Genomic DNA, 19,370 nt, shown 5'->3' on the forward strand with positions numbered 1-19,370 from the left:
CTCAGTAGATTAGAATAGTTCTATAGATCAGTATACTTGTTTGCTCATATGTACTTTAGTTGTGTAGTATAATGTAGTTTTATGAATTTCAATGATTTACATAATTTAGAATATTTATCTGTATATATTGCAAATGTAGAAAACCAGTTTCAAAGATGTCTTTACTCCAGCTCCAGGCTTCCATCACTTGCAGTGAAATGTTTTGTGAGTGGCTGAGAGTATTTTCGTGATAAACCTAATTAACACCAACAAAAGTCGTTGCTATGTGACATGTAATCGATGTAAAGCAAATAGGATGAAAATAGTATAATTTTCAGATATTAACAGTCAAATAAGTTGACTTCTGTGTGCCGCTGGTCATTGGAATATGACGATAATGATGGGGAGATTGCATGTATTGTACCTGAATTCTGACGTCTTTTTATTTCCATCGTTACCTTAAAATCTTGTTATTCAATTATTTTGGTTACACATTCAAATCATAGACCTACAATTCTTGTCAGATTGACTTGACAGTTGGAATGAATCATGTTGAAATGTTGCTGAATGGGGTATCTGAATGTTTTCCTTGTCATTTGATAGAAGATTTAATAATCAAATGAATACATAATTGGCTGATCTTGTGTGTGATTGGCCAACGTAAATAATTATTCAAAATAAAATGAATGTTATGTAACAAAATGATAAATCATAAACAATGGACTGATTTGAAATCCAAGTTTAACTCAAGCTTTCAAATAATATTACATGTATATATTTCTACCTTATTTTCTTTGTATAAAAATCAGGTCGTGTAGTGTCAGATTATGTAATTACACATTCAAAACCTATATGACAATATGCCTTGTTTGTCAACATTTAAAAATGTAACACTCACCTCCTACAACATATTTGTCACAATACTGTAGTGAGCACCTAATTTTAAAAAAATGCATGCAGTATAAGAGACAAAAGTCATGTGATCAAAACTGCCACCTGATTTGCCCGCGAGATAGTCTGCATACCCATAAGTAGTTAGATTTCACATCAGTTATCTGATTTCTTTCACAGATTTCCTCTTTCTTTCCTGCTCAGTTGCTGTGATGTCCTTGCACTTCCAAACATCCATCTGGTCCCTTTCTCCTTAGGTGATGACGTCCTTTCCAATCCGTGTCACACCAGGTTCATTGCACTGATGGGTTTTTGTCACTCCAAGGTGGTTTCACCACAGGAACTATTATCTCGAAGTCACTGTGTCTCCCATCAATTCATCCAGATGCTGTCTTGCGTCAGACAAATCTGCCCTCACCCAATCTGGGCAGTCTGTGGAGGCATCCTTCCTCAGTTCGCTCAGTCTCCTCAAAGCCTCCCTCAAGTTAGCACACGCCTCCGTGTAGGCTTCTGCTGCATCACCGCGACGACGCTTGGATTGCGGGGTGGTCTGGAGAAAGCAAATGACAGCAGGTTGGTCAACTGACAAGGTACAAGAATTTAGTGACATCTGGTTGTTTGCACAAGTACTTTGCCTTAACCAACATCATTGACAGAATGAGGAGATGATTTTCTCATGGCAATTGCATCACAGACGTCTAGTGAAATCACTCATACTACCCAATCAGTGTAACGGCTTGATTTCATTCACATGTAAAAGAGCAATCATCAGTGTTGGGATATCGTGCATTACGTTGACAAACATTGGCTGAGTGTCTTAGGAGTGCTACATTCTGAACAAAACTTTGATGAGCAGTCTTAAATTGAATATCTTTGTAGTACATAGCCTTTAAGATATCTTGAAGTAAAGATTATTTGGGAGCAATCTAATGCAGGGCCGGCGCAGTGTTTTCAAAAGTGTGGGGGCCCACTTCCTGGTTTCCTGAGCTAACAAGCAAAGAAAGAAAGAAAAAAAAAAAAGGTCCTCAGCTCATCTCTCCCCGTCCCCGTCCCACTTCTGGGTTTCTTCAGCTGACAGGCAAAAAAAAAAAAAAAAAAAAAAAAAAAAGGTCCTCAGCCTCTTCCCTCCCATTTCCGAGTGTTATAAAAAAAGGTCTTCAGAGAAAACACTTAACCTTACTGCCGCCATACTTCAGGATCTCTATCTATTTCTATTTTTGTCCCACTTACGTACTTCCAGGTTGAAAAAAGTGTGGGGGCCCAAAGTGATGACACCTTATGTATTCCTTTGTATGGTACACAAAAAGTGTGGGGGCCCCGAGCCCCCACGGCCCCCACGGCTGCGCCGCCCCTGTAATGTGTACCTCATCAACGTCCACAGCATTCTCTCCCGGTGCACATGTCTGCTCTGTTCTGCTTGTAGCTTGGTCCTCAGTTAATGTCTGCCCTGTGAGCCTCTCGCAGACCTCTCCGAGGTGTTTCCCCTGAGCTGACAGCAAGTTGACCTCTGACATCTCCAACAGGAGGTCAGCGTGTGCCGGAATCTTAGTAAACCAAAGGAAAAAGGTTTTACTGATGATAATGATTGGGAAACTTTTTGACAGAGATCTGAAGTTTAATATTTTTTTCCTGAAACATTGCTAGGGTACAGAGCTATGTTTACTTGAAAGAGCATTTGTCCCTTGAACTTAGTTTCTCTTTGCATTACTTGGTAAATACCTGGTATCAGACAATTGTGTCTATACACCCACATATACCCAGCCAAGACAGAAAAAATAAATAAATAAAAGGAAGACAACAAACTTAGGGTCCCTTGTAGTGGATTTAGCACTTGCTGTCAAGAGTCATAAGTCACAAAGAACACATCAATGCATCACTTTTGTACACAGAAAACATGCAAATGCAACTGAAAGATTCAAGCCTGTGCATTACTACAGAATAAAGTCCATCATGAATTTCGACATTGATACACACCTAAAACATCCTCCACAATTACGTTAACTTCTGAAGCTATCAGTACATTTAAGATGACTGAAGTGATTACCAAATCTATGACAATTTCTCCTCTAGAATATTTGACACTGTTCCCACAGCTATCATTTCTAGAGAGAGAAAGACTCTGTCCTCACCTGATTGAGGTAATCCACCACTTTGGTCTGCACCTCTTCCTCTCTGATGCATTCTGGGACAACAGCCTCATGGCAGGTTTCCTTTCAAAGATTAAAAGCAGCAACACAACAAAAGAAAGAACAGCCATCAATTACACATACACATGAGTCACTGATTAATATACACAATTCACATCATGCTAAACCTGCTGTTATCCAAAGAATATCACTATTTCATTGCTCATAAAGTCATCACAGATTGATAAACTGGAAAGAATGATATCATCCAACATATCATCCTTCTTTTATTCATTTATTCTATTATTTTGTGTGTGTGTATGTGTGGCTACAGCCACTTCTTTTATCTTTTGCAGCTACAGCATCATAACCCTCCAGTATCTGTTCTGTTCTGGTTCCACAGTTGTATATTTTATTTCACAAATGTTGGGACTGCACACAAGACAGAAGGTCCTGCCACAGGAGATTTCAGCTGAACCATTTTCTTCTGCTGTCATATAGCACAATTTGGAACAGTGTAATTAAGCATTGCAGACGGATGATGGCAGGAAAGTTAAAAAAGTAATCAATTTAAGCCATTACATAATAGACATGTACAGCTGTACACTGTGGAGATGGGGTAGCCTGTAAGCCTGAATTCTGATTGAAAGTATGATTTTCATTCCCTGCTAATGCCTTTAACATTTTAAGGGATGGTTTTATTTTGGATGAGATGGGAGATTCAGATTTTAACTTTTTTTGAGATAATTAGAAACCACTAATGAAATATTAAAGAGCACACACATCCAAGAGGAAGTCAAAGTTTATTTGATCGAAATCGGTTGTGAAATGGCTGAGATATCAAAAACAAGGTAAAACAAAGAGGTCCTAATAAAAGGTGGGTCCCTTTTGCTACAACACGCATTTCCCATCGACACCTGCCAGAGCATACTTGGGACTCATCCTCAACGGGTTAAGGAAATTCTTGTCAGACAACAATCTAAACAGTGCATTATTATGAATATCAGTACTATTATTGTTAAAATTGCTATGAAGTTGTATTAGTACTAAGTAACAGCAGTAGTATCATTAATACTACTTCTGCTGCTGCTACTTCTACAATGACTACTACTGTGATTGTAGGCATTTGCCAGATCACAAGTGCCCAGGAGTGTCTGGAACCCACACTAGGATGCATTGTCACTCCACTCTTCTCACCTCAGCAAAGAGACTGAAGGCTTCCAGTGCTTGCTGGTGGATAACGAAGCAGGGATCGGAGAGGGCCTTTGCAAACAGGACTGGAATATTAGCCAGGATCGCTGCTTGCTGCAAGGAAGAGGAAGAGAGAAAAGAAATCAAATGTGAAAAGAAACATTTCTGGGAATTGATGGGTGCAGAATGGGTGTCAGAAAGTGGAATCAAATCAAGTGCTACTGGAAATTCTGTTGAGTGAAAAGCCGACTGCCATCACTTGGAGGAAACAAATTGCCATTTCCATGACTTTTACATTACAACCATGATTAAATCACATAGGTGTATGCAAAGATTAGAATGTCAATAAATCAAAAAGCATTAAAAAAAAAGCATATCGATCAGCTTTTACTCTTGACACACCTGAACTATCAGACAGGCACTTGCATTAAATCTGACCATGAGCAACTTGGCTTCTGTCTCATAAACACCACTTAAATTTTACAGTATAACACACATTAAAGCAAGAAATGACACAAAATACATATCTATGATTATACATGAAACAACTACCTATGAGATGTACAAAACATAGACATCTATGCCATATTAGATGAAATAAGAATCTATACAAAATTTTAAACGGAAACTATTCATGAGACAAATTTGCGCAACCTCTGGACATGCTGAAGGTGTTCCTTTCCCAAGTTTACGAAGGAAGTTGATGCATGCCAATCGCAGGGTCAAAGGTGAATCTTTTCCCATGGCAGCACAAGCTGTGTGTAGGAGCTGGCAATCAAAAGTTAAAGCAAAACATGACTTTAAATACACAATCTCCTTTTAAAAAAAAGCTTGCTCTTAGCAAATGCAATGTAAATTTCTAACTGTGAGAATGATTTTGATGCTATCAAGAATCATACTGACGTCAAACATTTGCAAAAAAAGAAGTGAAGGTTGCACCAAAGATTCCAGATACATGTAGCTATTTGGATAACTTTGCTACGATGTAGCTGTATGAGACATGAAATAGGCCTCATTGCATTTGGCAGGGATCATTGAATCTTTCAGTGAAAGTTCAGCCAGCCTCTTAAGACAGGGTAACTTAGGATTAGCATTTATAACGGGGGCATATTTTTTATGTTGAATCAATTGGTCATAATTACACTATTAAAAGAAAAAGCACTGGCCTACCTCTGCAATGTGGCCTGGTTTAAGGTGCTGTAAGAGGTGTGCTGAGACCTCCAGGAGACTACCAAGGACGTCTTGGGACAGCTTGTCCAATGACAGGACAGAATAGAGCCTCGAGAGGGCTTCAGCTAACCGCTGTGAAAGACCCGCTGCAATTGGATGATTTGTAGCAAAGAATGTGCGCAAACACCAAATGCTTTCAATCTACGAGAATGAGGGGGAAAGAAAGATGTCAAAATTACAATCATTACTTGTTGTAGGTGTAAACGGCATTACAGAGAGAGTGAGTCTTATATCAATAAAGTGAGTGCTTTTATTGCCCCTTTGAATAACTTGTTTTGAGCATCAAATTAATACAGAATCGAGAACCAGCAAGTAATCAAAAAGACAATGTCTTCAGTAAATACATGTATATTTAGGAACTCATCACAGGGTGGCAGAAGGATTAGTGCTGCTCATAGTTCTGCAAATAAATCAGTTTTCAAGACAAGCAAATCTGGGCTACAAATAAAGCAGAAAAGGGCAAGAAACACCTGCTCATTGAAATATATTGGTCATACAAGTCCTCTAAAAATATGGGAGGAGATGTGCACATACCAAATGTTCAGCAAAAGCAGCTTCCTTTCTCTTGCTAGAATCTTCCCAGTCACTTAGAGCCTTAACGCAGGTTGTGATGACTTTGTCACACAACAGATCCCTTGATGAGTCTGGTAAAGAGGCTGGTGGAAGGCTCGCCCACAAAGCCAGGTGCTTCTCGATAGCAAAGGCTGAAATCAGCTCCAACTTGAAAGATGGAATGAGAAAAAAGTCAAACTTCAATGATAATTATTGCACTAGGTTTATTTCATTCACAGAAGGAGAATTTGTTTGATCACTTGGCTGAACAAGGACCACAGACAGCAAAGTCAGGTGAGCTTTGAAAATGCAATGGAACCAACTGTTTGCATGCAAGTGGATCACTAGATTTATCAGTAGACTAGATAATTCACAAAGGCCTGTGGATCTGTCAGTTTTGGTGTGAAAGGATGTAGTACAGAAATGATCCACTTATGATGTGCTTTCTGTATGAGCTGGGTTTAACAAATTGAACTTGTCAACGAGGTTTTGGACTTAATGCTCAATATACATGACAAATAATCGTCAGTACACGGCTGCACACTTATCATTATTTTCCACTTTAACTATCATGACACTTCCACTAGAACCAAGTCATCCACAGTGCCACTTATACATGCTTTGTCTCAATACCTGCTGATCAAAATCTCTCGACAGTAACGACAAACAAGTGAGGTATTATCCTGAACACAAGACGTTGACGTCATAAAGCTATATATGAACCGCTTTACAGATTGCTGGCAATTTAAGAGTACCACAACACAGCTCTTGGCAGTACCTGGTGCTCACTGGCCATGAGTGGAATCAATCTACGAAGCAGCAAACTGACATGAAGGTACGCTGGACTTTGATTGCTTGGTATGGAGGTCAGAAGGTCGAAAAGAAATCTCACATGCTGGTAACAGAGCTCTGCTGAACTATACCTGCAGCACAAAGAGAGCAGAGTTTGCAGTAAGAAAAGATGGACAATTGCTGAAAATAGTCGATTTTCATTTTCCCTCTGGCTAAACATGTCTTTAAAACAGCTCCTTTTCTCATCCTAGAGTTTACAGCTGCATGGGACAACATTAAGAAAATATTAATCCCAACAATTGCTATAAGTGCAAAATCCTCTATGTCGTTAGTTTGCTTACCCTGTTCTACATTAGCTCTTTATGTGGTGCCCAGGTACTTAGCTTAAATTGCCAAGATTTTTTTTATCAGCATCCAGTAATCCCTCCAAATTTTACTACATAGATTTAGCATGCCCACTGCAATAGGGACAGCACTGTGCCTTAGTCCAACATGAAGGCCACAATTTTGGGTCTACTATGGGTCATAGGGGGATTAAGTAATTTCCATTCATTAACAATTAGATTCCATACATCTGTGCCAATCAGCAAAGAAAGTACTCTAGTATGAGTGCCAATCAGTGAGCGAAGCACAGTAGGGGTTTTAAAAATCTATACATCCTCATCACAAGAAATCTATTGTATGTTTTGTTCGAAGTTAAAATACAGTCACTACACCCATTCAAACAGTATGCCAAACACTAGCCTTTAATACAGTTTCATAATCCAGTTGCTTTGTTGCCTCTTCCAGGGGAGGAGATTATGCTTTTATTGGCATTTGTTTCATTGTTTGTTTGTTTGTCTGTGCGCGCAAAACAGCTCAAAAAGTTGTAAATGGATTTCGATGAAACTTACAAAAAGGGTTGAAAATAACACACGGAACAGACAATTAAATTTTGGTAGTGATCCAGGAATTTTTATGGATTGTATAAAGGATTTTCAATATTTTGACAGGTAGGGTCAATGAACTTGGGAGTTCAAGCTGCACATTTCTTGAGGTTTGCATACGTGCACTAAAGAACTCTAGTGTCTGCTATGGCAAGGCGCCCCACACAGCTGTAAGTTGAAGACATAAGAAAAGCCTTCTATATTGGAATATCGGGCGATTTTCAACATGCACACATACTTGTTGAAATCGGTGATCTCTATGAAAGAAAAAGATCAGTGGTGGAAATGAGTTGCTTAGCGGAAGTCTGCACTCTCAGAGTGCTTCTCTAGTTAATACTGCTTTCATTCATGTGACTCAAACAAAATTAGATCTGAGACTTATTTAAGAATGATGCATTGGAATCAAATCTTGGGTGTTTGCTGAATCCCACAAACCTTGCTAGGAAGCACCAGACATCTGTAGCAATCATCACACAGGACCAGCAGCTACCCAGGGTGTTCTTCAAGAGGCACTCCTCAAAGGCGTGGAAATATTTGGCTGGTAGGGCAGCCAGGAAGCCACAGAGGTGTGTGACAACGTGCTCGTGGAGACTGACATCGACCAATGGCTTGCCTTGACACATGACCCCTGGCAGGGTCACAGGGAGGTGGAGTTCTACATAGCCTGGGGAGAAACACAATGAGTTTTATACAGTTTGAAATACATGCAGCATGTACTAAACTTAACTGAGCAAAATGTCAGGATCTCTCCAGTGCCATCCAAGAGCTCAGGTTTCAGGGACAAAACATTAATGACAAGAGTCCATTACATCGGGGAATACACACATCATTTGATAGTGAAGAATCTTACAAAAATAACCAGGGTCAGGATGAAATTACATATTACCATGAAGTCTTCTTGACTGCTACTTAATCCATAATATGCAAACTTTCTGTGAAGTTTTGTCAATATCTGGTGAAAACTTTAGGTCATGCTTACTGACAAACCAATCAACAGTACTCTGGCAAATTCCATCTCTGTATAGCAACCAAAAGTCAACAAACAAGTTTCTTTATACTGCAGTGCACATATTCAGCTGCCAATTGAATTCATTAGCTGTCTCTGACCAATAAGGTCTAATACTTCACTTTTTGTCTGAAGAAGTGTGCTGCAAAGGGAATCCCAAGGAAATAAACTTATTTAACTTTTCTAGTTGCAAAAGGTCTACTATCAAATCTTTACAGTGCACTCCTGTTAAAACAAACACGGTTATAGCGAAATTCCAGTTAAAACAAAGTAAAAATTAGGGCCGCAAAATTATCCGCTCTTTGTTCTTTACCTCTTGTTTGTAAGGTTATAAAAAAATTTGATGTAACAAAAGAAAATTGCCGGTCCAGAGGACTTCATTATAACAGGTGTCTACCGTATAGTGTCTGCAAAATCTTTAATAAAAGCTCAATCGGGAGAGAAGTAATACAAAGGAAACACAAGTACAGAGTCATTTCACACTACAAGCAAAACATGCATTAAAAAAAAAACCCCAAAAAACATAAAGTCATCTTGATCTGCATTTACGCACATTTTGTGACAGCAGAGAATACACCCGATATTACATCCTCGTGTGGCTCATCCTCCGGAAACAAAACCGGATCCAGCCATGCTGCCTGGGCATCTTCGGTTGCCAATGGCAACAGCTTCAAGATGAGGAGGACGGTGAGTAGTCTAGGTAGGTTCTGGTGTGATGGGTGTTCTTAATGAAATGAACAAATCAAAATACAAACAGTTCTAGCGACTGGATGAAATACAACAACTTGTTCAATTCAAGAGGAATATACATGTATGCATGCAAAGAATGGTTCTGTGATTCTTGGGGGAAGTATCAAGTCTGCAAAGACATAAATACATAGCCAGGCAATAGACATAGTTTCAAAACAATACTAAGGACAACTCTATACTTTAACTCAATTTATTTTTTTCCTAATAGTAACGAATTGACAAAAAAGATATATTTAGAATTAATTACATACCACCAGTATCCTCTCTCAGTTTGAGAAAAAATAGAATTCAATTTGCAGCTGTACCAAATGGCATTCATAAGTTCTGTTTTTTTTTTTTTTTCTGATGATGTCACTGCATAATGACCTTCACAGATTCTGTATGCTTCATAACCCAGTTCAGTGGGATGTTGAAGTGAAAATTGTAAAAAATGATCTAAAGGCACTGTGCCTGCCTATACAAATACCTTTATTGGTTGCCAGCAAAGATGCACACAAGTCCCTGCTGGGAAGGAAAAGTTGCAAAAGTGGCTCAATCCCAACCAACACAGATCTCTGGACATCTGAGAGGGCTCCCTCGTTGATGGGTTGTGCCCCAGGGTTTGGCGGAATGAGGCTGAGGAGGGGCAAAAAAAAAACAGGTTTGAAACTCAATGAGATAATGTCACACTCTGCACTTACAATGATAGACAGCAGGGGAATTTCAAAGCATGTAAATACATTATGTCCGATCTAGATTGTATTCAGAGTGAGTTTCCTTTGTTTTCAGTCCGGCATAACTTTTACTGACGAAGAGACCTAAGACTTTCTTGTTTTTTAACCAGCTATGAGGTCTTCTCTTCAGCAACATCTTTACTTCAATTATGATTATGATCGTCTTCACCATCATGATAATCATAGCCACAATCACTCTTATCATCATCATTACAATCTTGTAATTGATATAAAAAATGGAATGTAAACACCAACCCATTATTCATTGAACTATTACAATCATATCATTTCTACCTCCGCCAAAGGAGGAGGTTATGTTTTCATTACTGTTGGTTTATTTTCTGTGTGCAAAATAACTCAAAAAGTCATGAACAGATTTGGATGAAACTTGCAGGAAAGGTTGAAAATGACACAAGGAACAGATGATTAAATTTTGGTAGTGATCCAGGAATTTCTATGGATTCTATGAAGGATTTTCAATATTTTGGCAGGTAGGGTCAACAAACTTCATGAACTTGGGAGTTCAAGCTGCGCATTTTTTAGGTTTTCATATGTGCACTTTAAGTGTTTCTGCAGGGCGAGGTGCGCGTTGCCCAGGTGGAAATTGATGACATAACAAAGGGCTTCTATAGTGGGAAATCGGGTGATTTCCAGCATGCATAATCTGGGTGGAAATCACTGATCTCTATGGAAGAACAAGATCATTGGTGGAAATTAGCTGCTTAGTGGAGGTTTAGGCTCTCAGAGTGCTCCTCTAGTTTACACATTGATTTTATCATAAGAAATACACACAACATGTCCTCAAGCAGTCACATGTTGCCTAGTACCTCTGGAGAAGGAGGAGAAGCTCCAAGACCTTGGGGGCGCTTTGCTCCAAGCACTCGTCAACAAACTCCTTCAGGACATGATTCAGCATCTTGAAGCACAGACTGCACACCTTCAGGGTGCGGGCAAAGGCCTTCTCATCCCCGCCTTGGGATCCACCGCCCTGGGATCCACCACCCTCTGGGGGAGGGCGGGGCGCCAGCTGGAGGGCATGTCTGTAGTGTGATTCCACTTCCGAACACAGCGAGGTAACCAGTGGGGCAGCCTACAAGGGTATAGAATGATTTTATTCCTCCATAGAAACACTTTTCTCTATCATGCACTATTGGTACGTTACAATTTTAGTTTACAAGTGTCGTCATGTGACGTAATAGCGTCACGTCATTATTGGTTTATTTACTTTCCATTTGACTTCTCAATTATTTCCTCTTGAAATGAAATCTTACTAGTCATGGTCAATCAATCTGTCCAGAATAATGCTGCATGTGGAAATTTGGCTCTGGTGCAATTTGAACACACCTTTACAAATGAATTGCCTCATAGTCCTTCTCAGGATTCTCACACGGTCTTCAACAAACCATCTACATCTAGTAAAACTGCTTTCTTGAAGAGGAGTTACATGCTATAAACCTGTCAGATCAAATAAGCACTGTAGGTGAAGGGAAAACAGACCCAAGATTCTTCAAGAGGGTGCTTTTGCATAGACCATGCTTTCGCATCTACCATGTTCCTAATGTCTGAATAAAACCCATTTCTATGGTAAGCAAATGAAAAATGGTTGAAATAATATACATCTCTGTTCGTCTCGTGATTTAGCTGTTGTTCTTGACTGGTTCTGCCTTGACATACAGATCCTTCAAAGGCCAAGTTTGCTTGCTAGCTAGCCACGGAAACTTATGTGTATTAACTATGTGTGGTACATCATAGTCGACAGATTACTATGTATGTGTTATTGACTAGATTTGGATGTACACAAGATTGACATGATCGAACCAGCCCAACTTGCACATTGTTGTACCATTAGGGTATGTACAGCCAATCTGAAAGACAATTGAATCTGTGCAAAAGAGAGCACATACATAATGCACCAAAGATCTACTGTGCTTGACAGTTAACTAGCTTTACATTGTTATTCTTTATAATCAAGATGGTGGCAATCACAACACTATCTAAAAGCAACCTCCTGAATCCTGGCTTGTGTACCAGTTAAGAAAATAAATTTCTGTTAAACACCAAGGTTCCAAAGAAACCTCAATTGCAGCCATGTGCATTCAAACAATAACGTGAATGACAAAAAAAAAAGAGAGGAAAACTTGGTGTTGTAGGACTGCGGATGTGGAGCACTGGTGATTAAGAAAAGGACATTACTGCGTTCAAATTGACAAAAAGGTGATTGTTCCTGGAAAGGCATGACATACCTGGAATGAGGAGTGGATCGTGTCTCTGTGCCTACTGACCAGCTTGACCAGAAACCTCCAAGTACTGACCAGGAGAGTGGTGTCCATTCCACTTATGATGCTGCACAGGTCATGAAAGCCACTGCACACTGTGGAAGGTTTATAAGTAAGAAACAGAAGATGCCTCACAGTTTAAAAGAACATATCAATGAACACGACCAGGTTCCTTAGCTTCCATCATCTTTTCACAAGAGGTTTAAAGTTACAACAACAGAAACTTTTAAGATTACACATCATAAAGTAAAGAGCAGGTTACAAATGAAATGGATTTTACAGATAATGAAATGATATTAACATCATACCTAAGTCTGTCTTGAATATATTGCTACCATATTCTGGGGTCTCTATTCATGCTCAATCTAACTCTCTCATTAGCTAAGATAATTATTTTGTCTCATAGTAGAACATTACACATTTTGGAAATTGTCATCAACAGAAAACCATCAACACAAAAAACATGAGATACATGTATTTGATTGGTATTGCAATCCAGCAATATCATTAAAATGTAATGCTGTATCCATTGTAGGTGAGACATTACTTGAAAATATTCTTGCCAAGTAAGCATTTACATGTATTCTATACAAATAAGATAGGAAAATCGATTGCTGTTTAATACGTAGCTTGCTCCTTAGCATGTGATCATTGCTCAAAAGATCCAGGGAAGATGGCTAGAAGTACATTTTACAAACAATCATCAAAGAAGGACTGGGAAATTCATTCTTATCTCTCAAGCAACTTCTCTGACAGAATTCTTGAGTGTTGCAAATCCTGCCATGATTATTGAGGAGCTCAACACTTACATACCTTGTGAAAGATGGTCACCATGGCAACCAGAGTCTGAGATGGATTCTAGAAGAGCCATTAACGCTTTCTGCAAACTGTAAGCACGCTTGAAGAGAGTTGAAAGCTGCTCTGCAGCGGCTGAAAAGTGCTCGCCATACACACTGTGGCTTTCCTGCAGAGGGGTTTAGGGGAGATAAAATGCAGTGTCCTATAGATACATGTGGAGAATGTTCTGTTAAAAATTCAACACCTCTTAGAGTTCTTGCTTGAATATCAATTTATCCCATCCCATGATGCCCCAAAGAAGCAATATGTGGCTGATGAATGACAACCACTTTTGTGACAAACACTTACTGCAGTTTACACAAAGCTTCACTTCCTGCACATACAAGCTGTACACCATGTATGAAACATAGTCAATCATCAGTACAGAAAACCAATGTGAATCTTTTGGTTCCGTAACATTTGCTCCTGCGTCAACTGCTCCCATCAAATATCTGCATGCCAAACCAAACAAATTCTACCCACAAACATAACCCTAACACTAATCCTAATCAAAATCCTCACATCAAATTAAACCTAAAACCCTATCACAACCCTAACCATAACCTTAAAGGGATGCTACAGTATTGGTGGAGATGAAAATTGAGCATTTAACTTTTTGCGAGATACCAAGAAAACACTGATGAAATAGTACAAAGCATATCATTTGTGACCCTGCACCTCAAAACAAACAAAAAGTCGCCAGACATGAATTTTTAGTTAAGACCATATTCTGAAAGAGCAGACTTTAAGCTTTAAAATGATGTATAACTCAAATCAAATGGACTCTCCTAACCTATCTAAATATTGGAAAGAAAGCACAAACTCAGGAAAAGTGTGAACTGAGAAAAGAGGCTTTGAAGTACAATGTATATTCAAGCGCTTAATCTTTACCAAACCGTGCTGGCTGTGCGATGATGGGACAAAAAACAGGAAGTAAACCACCAGAGTAACAACAATGAAGGGATTATCAGATTAAACTTAAATTACGCATGCCTCATTAACACATTCTGTCCATAGTCAATGCTAACTTTCAAAGCAGTAGCACTATCCTTTCAAAAGTTATTAGAGTTGAAAGTGAAGAGTGTGGACAAGGTTTTTCAGAAATGAAAAAGGGATTCTAAAGACACACCTAATCACACTATTCTACCAAAAATGTTCGAGATAAACTGCTTAAAAAACACTTTTCTGCCCGTTTTATGATACCAAATTTTAGCATAATGTAACAGAAGACCCGCTCTTTCAGAAAATATGGAAAAGTCAAATTCGGCTAGATTGACCCATTTTACTTATTTTCAGTCCTCACGCAAAATCAGTGTGTGCGACTTTATGTTCGTTTTGAGATGCACTGTCACATTTTAAGAGGAATACAAAATTTAATTGATAAAAGAATCGGGTTTGGAATGACTGAAACATCCAAAAACAAAGTAAAACAAAGCGATAGCAATAAAGTGTGGGTCCCACACTTATTAGAATTGCTCTGTTTTGGATATCTCAGCCATTTCAAAACCAATTTTCATCAAATAAACGTTAAACTCCTCATGGAATTACGAGCTCTTTCACATTTCATAAGAGGTTTCTCATTATCTCACCAAAAATTTTTAGAAACCTGAAATTACAATAGGTCTCAACCAAAACAATATGATTCCTTCAAGTCATTGGAGAAATTAACACTGGAGCAATATTCTCACAGGAGCAAATGTCATGTCATGGAATCACAAGATACATGTATGTGTGTGTAAACGTTTAAATCCACGCATGATCACTGAAAAGTTTCATCTCACCTTGCAGTGACTGAATGACTGCTTGATCACTGCCAGTATGTTGCAGGGAAGTGAGTCTATGGTATCCATGTTAACCATTTGACCTCTAGGGGGCATCAGTTGCTGAATGCAGGACTCCAGACTGTTGATGATCTCCACTAGAAGCTGTCAGATTAATAGATAGAAATGAAATATAATGAATATACTGTGCTCATCTGAGCTTTATCCTGGGCTATTTTCCCAGAGCTAAAAAAGAGAAGAAAAATTGAACAATTCTGTTTTTGTAGGGCTCTCCAATGTTCTAGAAATCTTAAGACCAATGAAAATTCAGATTACATTATGGTTGCTCAATTGTCAATATATTGCAGACCTCATATTCTAGTATTTTAAATCAAATATATAATACGCCTCTTATTTCCAGTGTATCTGCTGCAATTTCATACATGCACATATGTTTCATGCAATGCAAGTACACAGTATCAAGAATATTTTGGAAAGCTCAGTGACGAGCAGGGTACGCTTGAACAAATTAATATCTTTTGTTTTTTAAAGGAAATCATATTTGTCATTGTTTCTTTTGTTGCAATTTTAATGAATTTTAGTTTGGAAAGCCGGCTTGGCTGACTTACAGCAAGATTCTGGTTCAGTGAGTGGTGAAGATCTTGAGAAGAGGATGACTGCTGCAGTGCATCCAGGATGGCGCTGCAAACATTTTCAAACAACCCCTTGGTCTGCGGGGAAAACAGGGATGCCGATGATAAGGTTTTTTAGAAAAAAAAAATGGAAATCAGAATTTTCAGATAATTTTAATACACGGAAACAGCAAATGTGTACAGACTTGGGGAGAGAGAGAGAGAGAGAAAAAAAATCAGATGTAAATCTGCAGAATATCATACCTGGGAAAAAAGAAATTGTAAAGACATAAAGGGACAAAAGCTTGGAATTTGTTACAGGGTTAGGAAAAATCAAATTTGAATATTGTCCCTCCCTAAGGTGCTGTATAAAATTGGGTAAAGCGCACAGACTACAATACACTGTAGGTAAACATTGTGCTTGCCTCCCCACAAAAACCAAACCATAAAAAGCAATGTTTACAAATCAAAAACCGCTACCTGGCAGCAATGCATTGCAACACTTTAACACAATACACTCACAGAAAACAATTTCACTTATATTTTCTTTTGAAGATACACTTTGACAGCTCCTCAGACCTTTTTTTTAAGCTACATTTTATCAGTGAGCTTACAAAATGTGCACTTTAAGCCATTACAATTCAGTCGCAATTCTGTAAGGGACATGCAGTTACTGTGGACTGCTTGAATGATCACATAAAGAACGAACTCCCCTGAAACTGTGTGCACCAACTATTGGGTCAGTTAGCATGACCTCCATTACCCCAGAATGAGATGATGTGAGCTTCAAATTAACACTTCACCATTTACTCATCTCTTGTTAGCTTTGTGGACTCACTGGATCATGTACATGTACATGTATCATTTTACCTATTTGGGTCTTCTGTTTTTAAGTTTGTTTTGATTTCTCTGACCATGTACCCTGTTGTTGTGTCGTTTCTACAAGCCTTCTAATCTATCTCTGATTTACCTGCGGCATGACAGGACACAGGAAGTCTACCTCCCTACGGTCAACTTCAATGATGGGAAGTAGTGACTCCACCACTGTCCTCAGAATGTCCACTTTCACTGCCGACGAGGTCCCATTACAATACTGAGCTTAAGAGCATTCAGTCAAGGATATTTAACAAATGTATCATGCACAAAAGAGCTGTCATGAATTGTTTGATATGCACACACACAAACACACACACAAACACATTTCAAATGAATTAGACATACATCATGTCTACTATTCGAATTCATTTACTGTACAATCAGCGAATACTTGTCTAAACACTTTTTTTTAAAGTCTCCCTTTTTTCTTTTATTTCTTTTAAATGCACATCTTCCCCAAGCATATTATGGGTCACAGTAGCCCGACCAGACGCTGTGCAGAGCACTGCGTTTTTACAGCGACTGGGCATGTGTATAGTTAGGGTCACAGTCACTTTTTAGTTACTTGTTGCAAAAGGAAGCTAAACAAAAGGATATCAATAGCTTAGGAAGGGTTTCATCCAGCTTTTGCTTGCGGGTTTCTCGGCTCCATGTGGAGACATCATTGATGAGTGATTCCTGTGACATCTTGATGAGTCTTTAGTGATCAACCTACAATTTCAAAGCTGTAGAATCTTCATCTTTCTGAGGCAGCACCCAATCCGCCATGGCATCAGTTTTATCTTCCACTGTATATGGAAAGTGTTACAATTTGATAATTGTGCAATGCTGTTACGTTGACAATAAAATGTCGTTTAATAGTCATGGATGGTTCCATTCAGTACTGATGAGTGTGTGTACTTGCCAAACTAATCACTAATCATGATCACTTGTGCGAGATACTTTCTACTAGTATAGCCAGGTGCCCGCACCTCGTCAGGGGCCCGAATACCGTCACCCCGCTTAAAATCGTTTTGAGCGCACTGAACAAAAATGTATGCCCGAGACTGTGTTCTGTACGCTTGAAACTTGGCAGGACTACCACAACCAAGCAAATTGGGGTGAAAACCGAACAGTTTTTCGCAAAAATCTGAAATTTTAATAGGGCTATAGGAATACGTGTTTCATGTCACCCGCACGCATCTTTTACGTGTATGTCTATGGGAACATCACGGTCATCGCACACGTCTTTTACGTGCTAAGTCTATGGGAGAGCGGGTGACGAGTTGCGGGCCCCTTCCTTAGCGCGCAACTTTTTCGCATCGTTCGCCTTTGACGACGATAGCTGCATATTTTCAATATCGATCAGTGAACTTGTGATTCCATTTGAATTTTCAGCATTTTTCCTGTATGTGAGTTGGATTTCAAAGAATTTCAGTGGCCAAATGTGATTCAATTATGGGCAAACATTAACTATGACGAGGTGCGGGTCACCCAAGTATACTAGTAGTACGATATAGCCTAGGCTCTATTAAAATACACTGTGATCTGTCAAGTGTCATCTTCACCTCGACATTAAAGGACATGTTCACCTTCATCAAAATACTTTTTTTTTTTCTTCTTTTCATTTTTTTTTCTTTTTTATCCTTTTTTTTTCCTTTTTCTTTTTCTTTTCTTTTCTTTCTTCTTCTTTGTTACTGTTAACGCTGACTTTGTCAATGTTATTGTGTATGAGTAGCAAAGTGCGCTTAGAAACGTCAGTATGAAGCGCCGTATAAATGCAATTATTATTATAATTATTATGTGGATTGATCGAGTGAAGGCAACAATGTTAGTACTATTAGTAAAACATCAGTGAAAGTTTGGGGAAAATCCGACAATCCGTTCAAAAGTTATGAATTTTTTAAATATCTGTGCAATCACTGCTGGAGGAGAAGACGACCACAGTGTATACTATGATGTCACATGCGTACAACGATATTAGGAAAATAAAAAGAGAATTTCACAAAACCTGACTTTTTGAATAAAGTGCACATTTCCTCGACTTGTTACTGACTTATATTAGGGGTAATATTATCCCCTCTAACTTCTGAAAGAGAGAAGTCAATCAAGTGTTCTTTTATTATGTGAGAAAATTAAGTGAGGATACCAGAGAGGCCGTGCGAATACAGAGACTGAGCTGGGCTGTGTATGAACATGATGAATATATCGGTCCAGACTAACTTTCTACAATCAATGCAATGCAAGGTTAGCCAGCAGCGTAGAAATTGGCTGTCATCAGTGGTCATCCATATAGTCCCTCATGACACCATGTACATGATGTAATAGTAAATACTTTGTTGTTTGTAGGCTGACCCTGAATTGATGCCTGACGGTAGATTTTCGGTTTCAGCCGGCCACACAGACTAACTCTTTAACGTTAACGTAAGAGTACTAAGACATGTAAATTTACAGTTGTATTTCAACGTCAACTTAAAAACTGATCACCTTCTATAAATGTTGAATCTGTGCCTGCGCCTGCGGCTGTATTAGTCGTCCATCGTCGCGTCGTGGTCACGCACGACACGTCCAGCCAGTCATGACTACGACTACACCGTACCATTGTCAAATTTCGCGCTGTGTGTGCAATGTGTATGTAGTACAGTGCGCATCAGCAGCTGTAGCTAGCTGTGGCAGGAGCCACACGCACCACCGTGCTTGGGTTTTGGTGGTCTGTATTTTACAGACCTTGATTACAAGTAGAAGAGAAAGTCCAGAACAGGGAAGCTGTCAGACGTTTTACGTTTTCGTTAACAGTTATTGTATGATTCCCATTAAAGCAAATATTTATATGATGTCCATTGGTCTGACTTTT

At 38.9% G+C, this 19,370-nt stretch overlaps 1 protein-coding gene across 1 annotated transcript; it reads right to left on the reverse strand.

Annotated features, from left to right (window-relative positions):
• Window positions 1–888: 888 nt before the first annotated feature.
• Window positions 889–19,118, reverse strand: LOC139732679 (FIGNL1-interacting regulator of recombination and mitosis-like). Its single transcript, XM_071643538.1, has 18 exons — window positions 19,004–19,118; window positions 16,632–16,759; window positions 15,659–15,760; window positions 15,051–15,194; window positions 13,246–13,396; window positions 12,400–12,527; window positions 10,984–11,246; window positions 9,910–10,058; window positions 9,247–9,417; window positions 8,123–8,351; window positions 6,748–6,892; window positions 5,952–6,137; window positions 5,358–5,558; window positions 4,842–4,955; window positions 4,194–4,301; window positions 3,000–3,080; window positions 2,235–2,414; window positions 889–1,420 (listed from the first exon to the last, which is right to left on the reverse strand). The coding sequence occupies exons 1-18, from the start codon at window positions 19,116–19,118 to the stop codon at window positions 1,217–1,219; spliced, it is 2,799 nt and encodes a 932-aa protein (XP_071499639.1). The 3' UTR covers window positions 889–1,216.
• Window positions 19,119–19,370: the final 252 nt, after the last annotated feature.

The sequence above is a fragment of the Diadema antillarum genome, unplaced genomic scaffold (assembly GCF_040938485.1).
Source record: "Diadema antillarum isolate AM-2024a unplaced genomic scaffold, OU_Dant_1.0 scf00000024, whole genome shotgun sequence".
Taxonomy (NCBI): Eukaryota; Metazoa; Echinodermata; class Echinoidea; order Diadematoida; family Diadematidae; genus Diadema; species Diadema antillarum.

What these genes read in the sequence shown, in the direction of transcription:
- LOC139732679 (XM_071643538.1), bottom strand. Translation starts at nt 19,118, where the DNA reads ATGGTACGGTGTAGTCGTAGTCATGACTGGCTGGACGTGTCGTGCGTG. An exon ending in TGGTGACCATCTTTCACAAG is followed by an intron (nt 12,528 to 13,245) that starts GTATGTAAGTGT and finishes AACCTTCCACAG; the next exon opens with TGTGCAGTGGCTTTCATGAC. An exon ending in GTCTGGTGCTTCCTAGCAAG is followed by an intron (nt 6,893 to 8,122) that starts GTTTGTGGGATT and finishes TTTGTGCTGCAG; the next exon opens with GTATAGTTCAGCAGAGCTCT.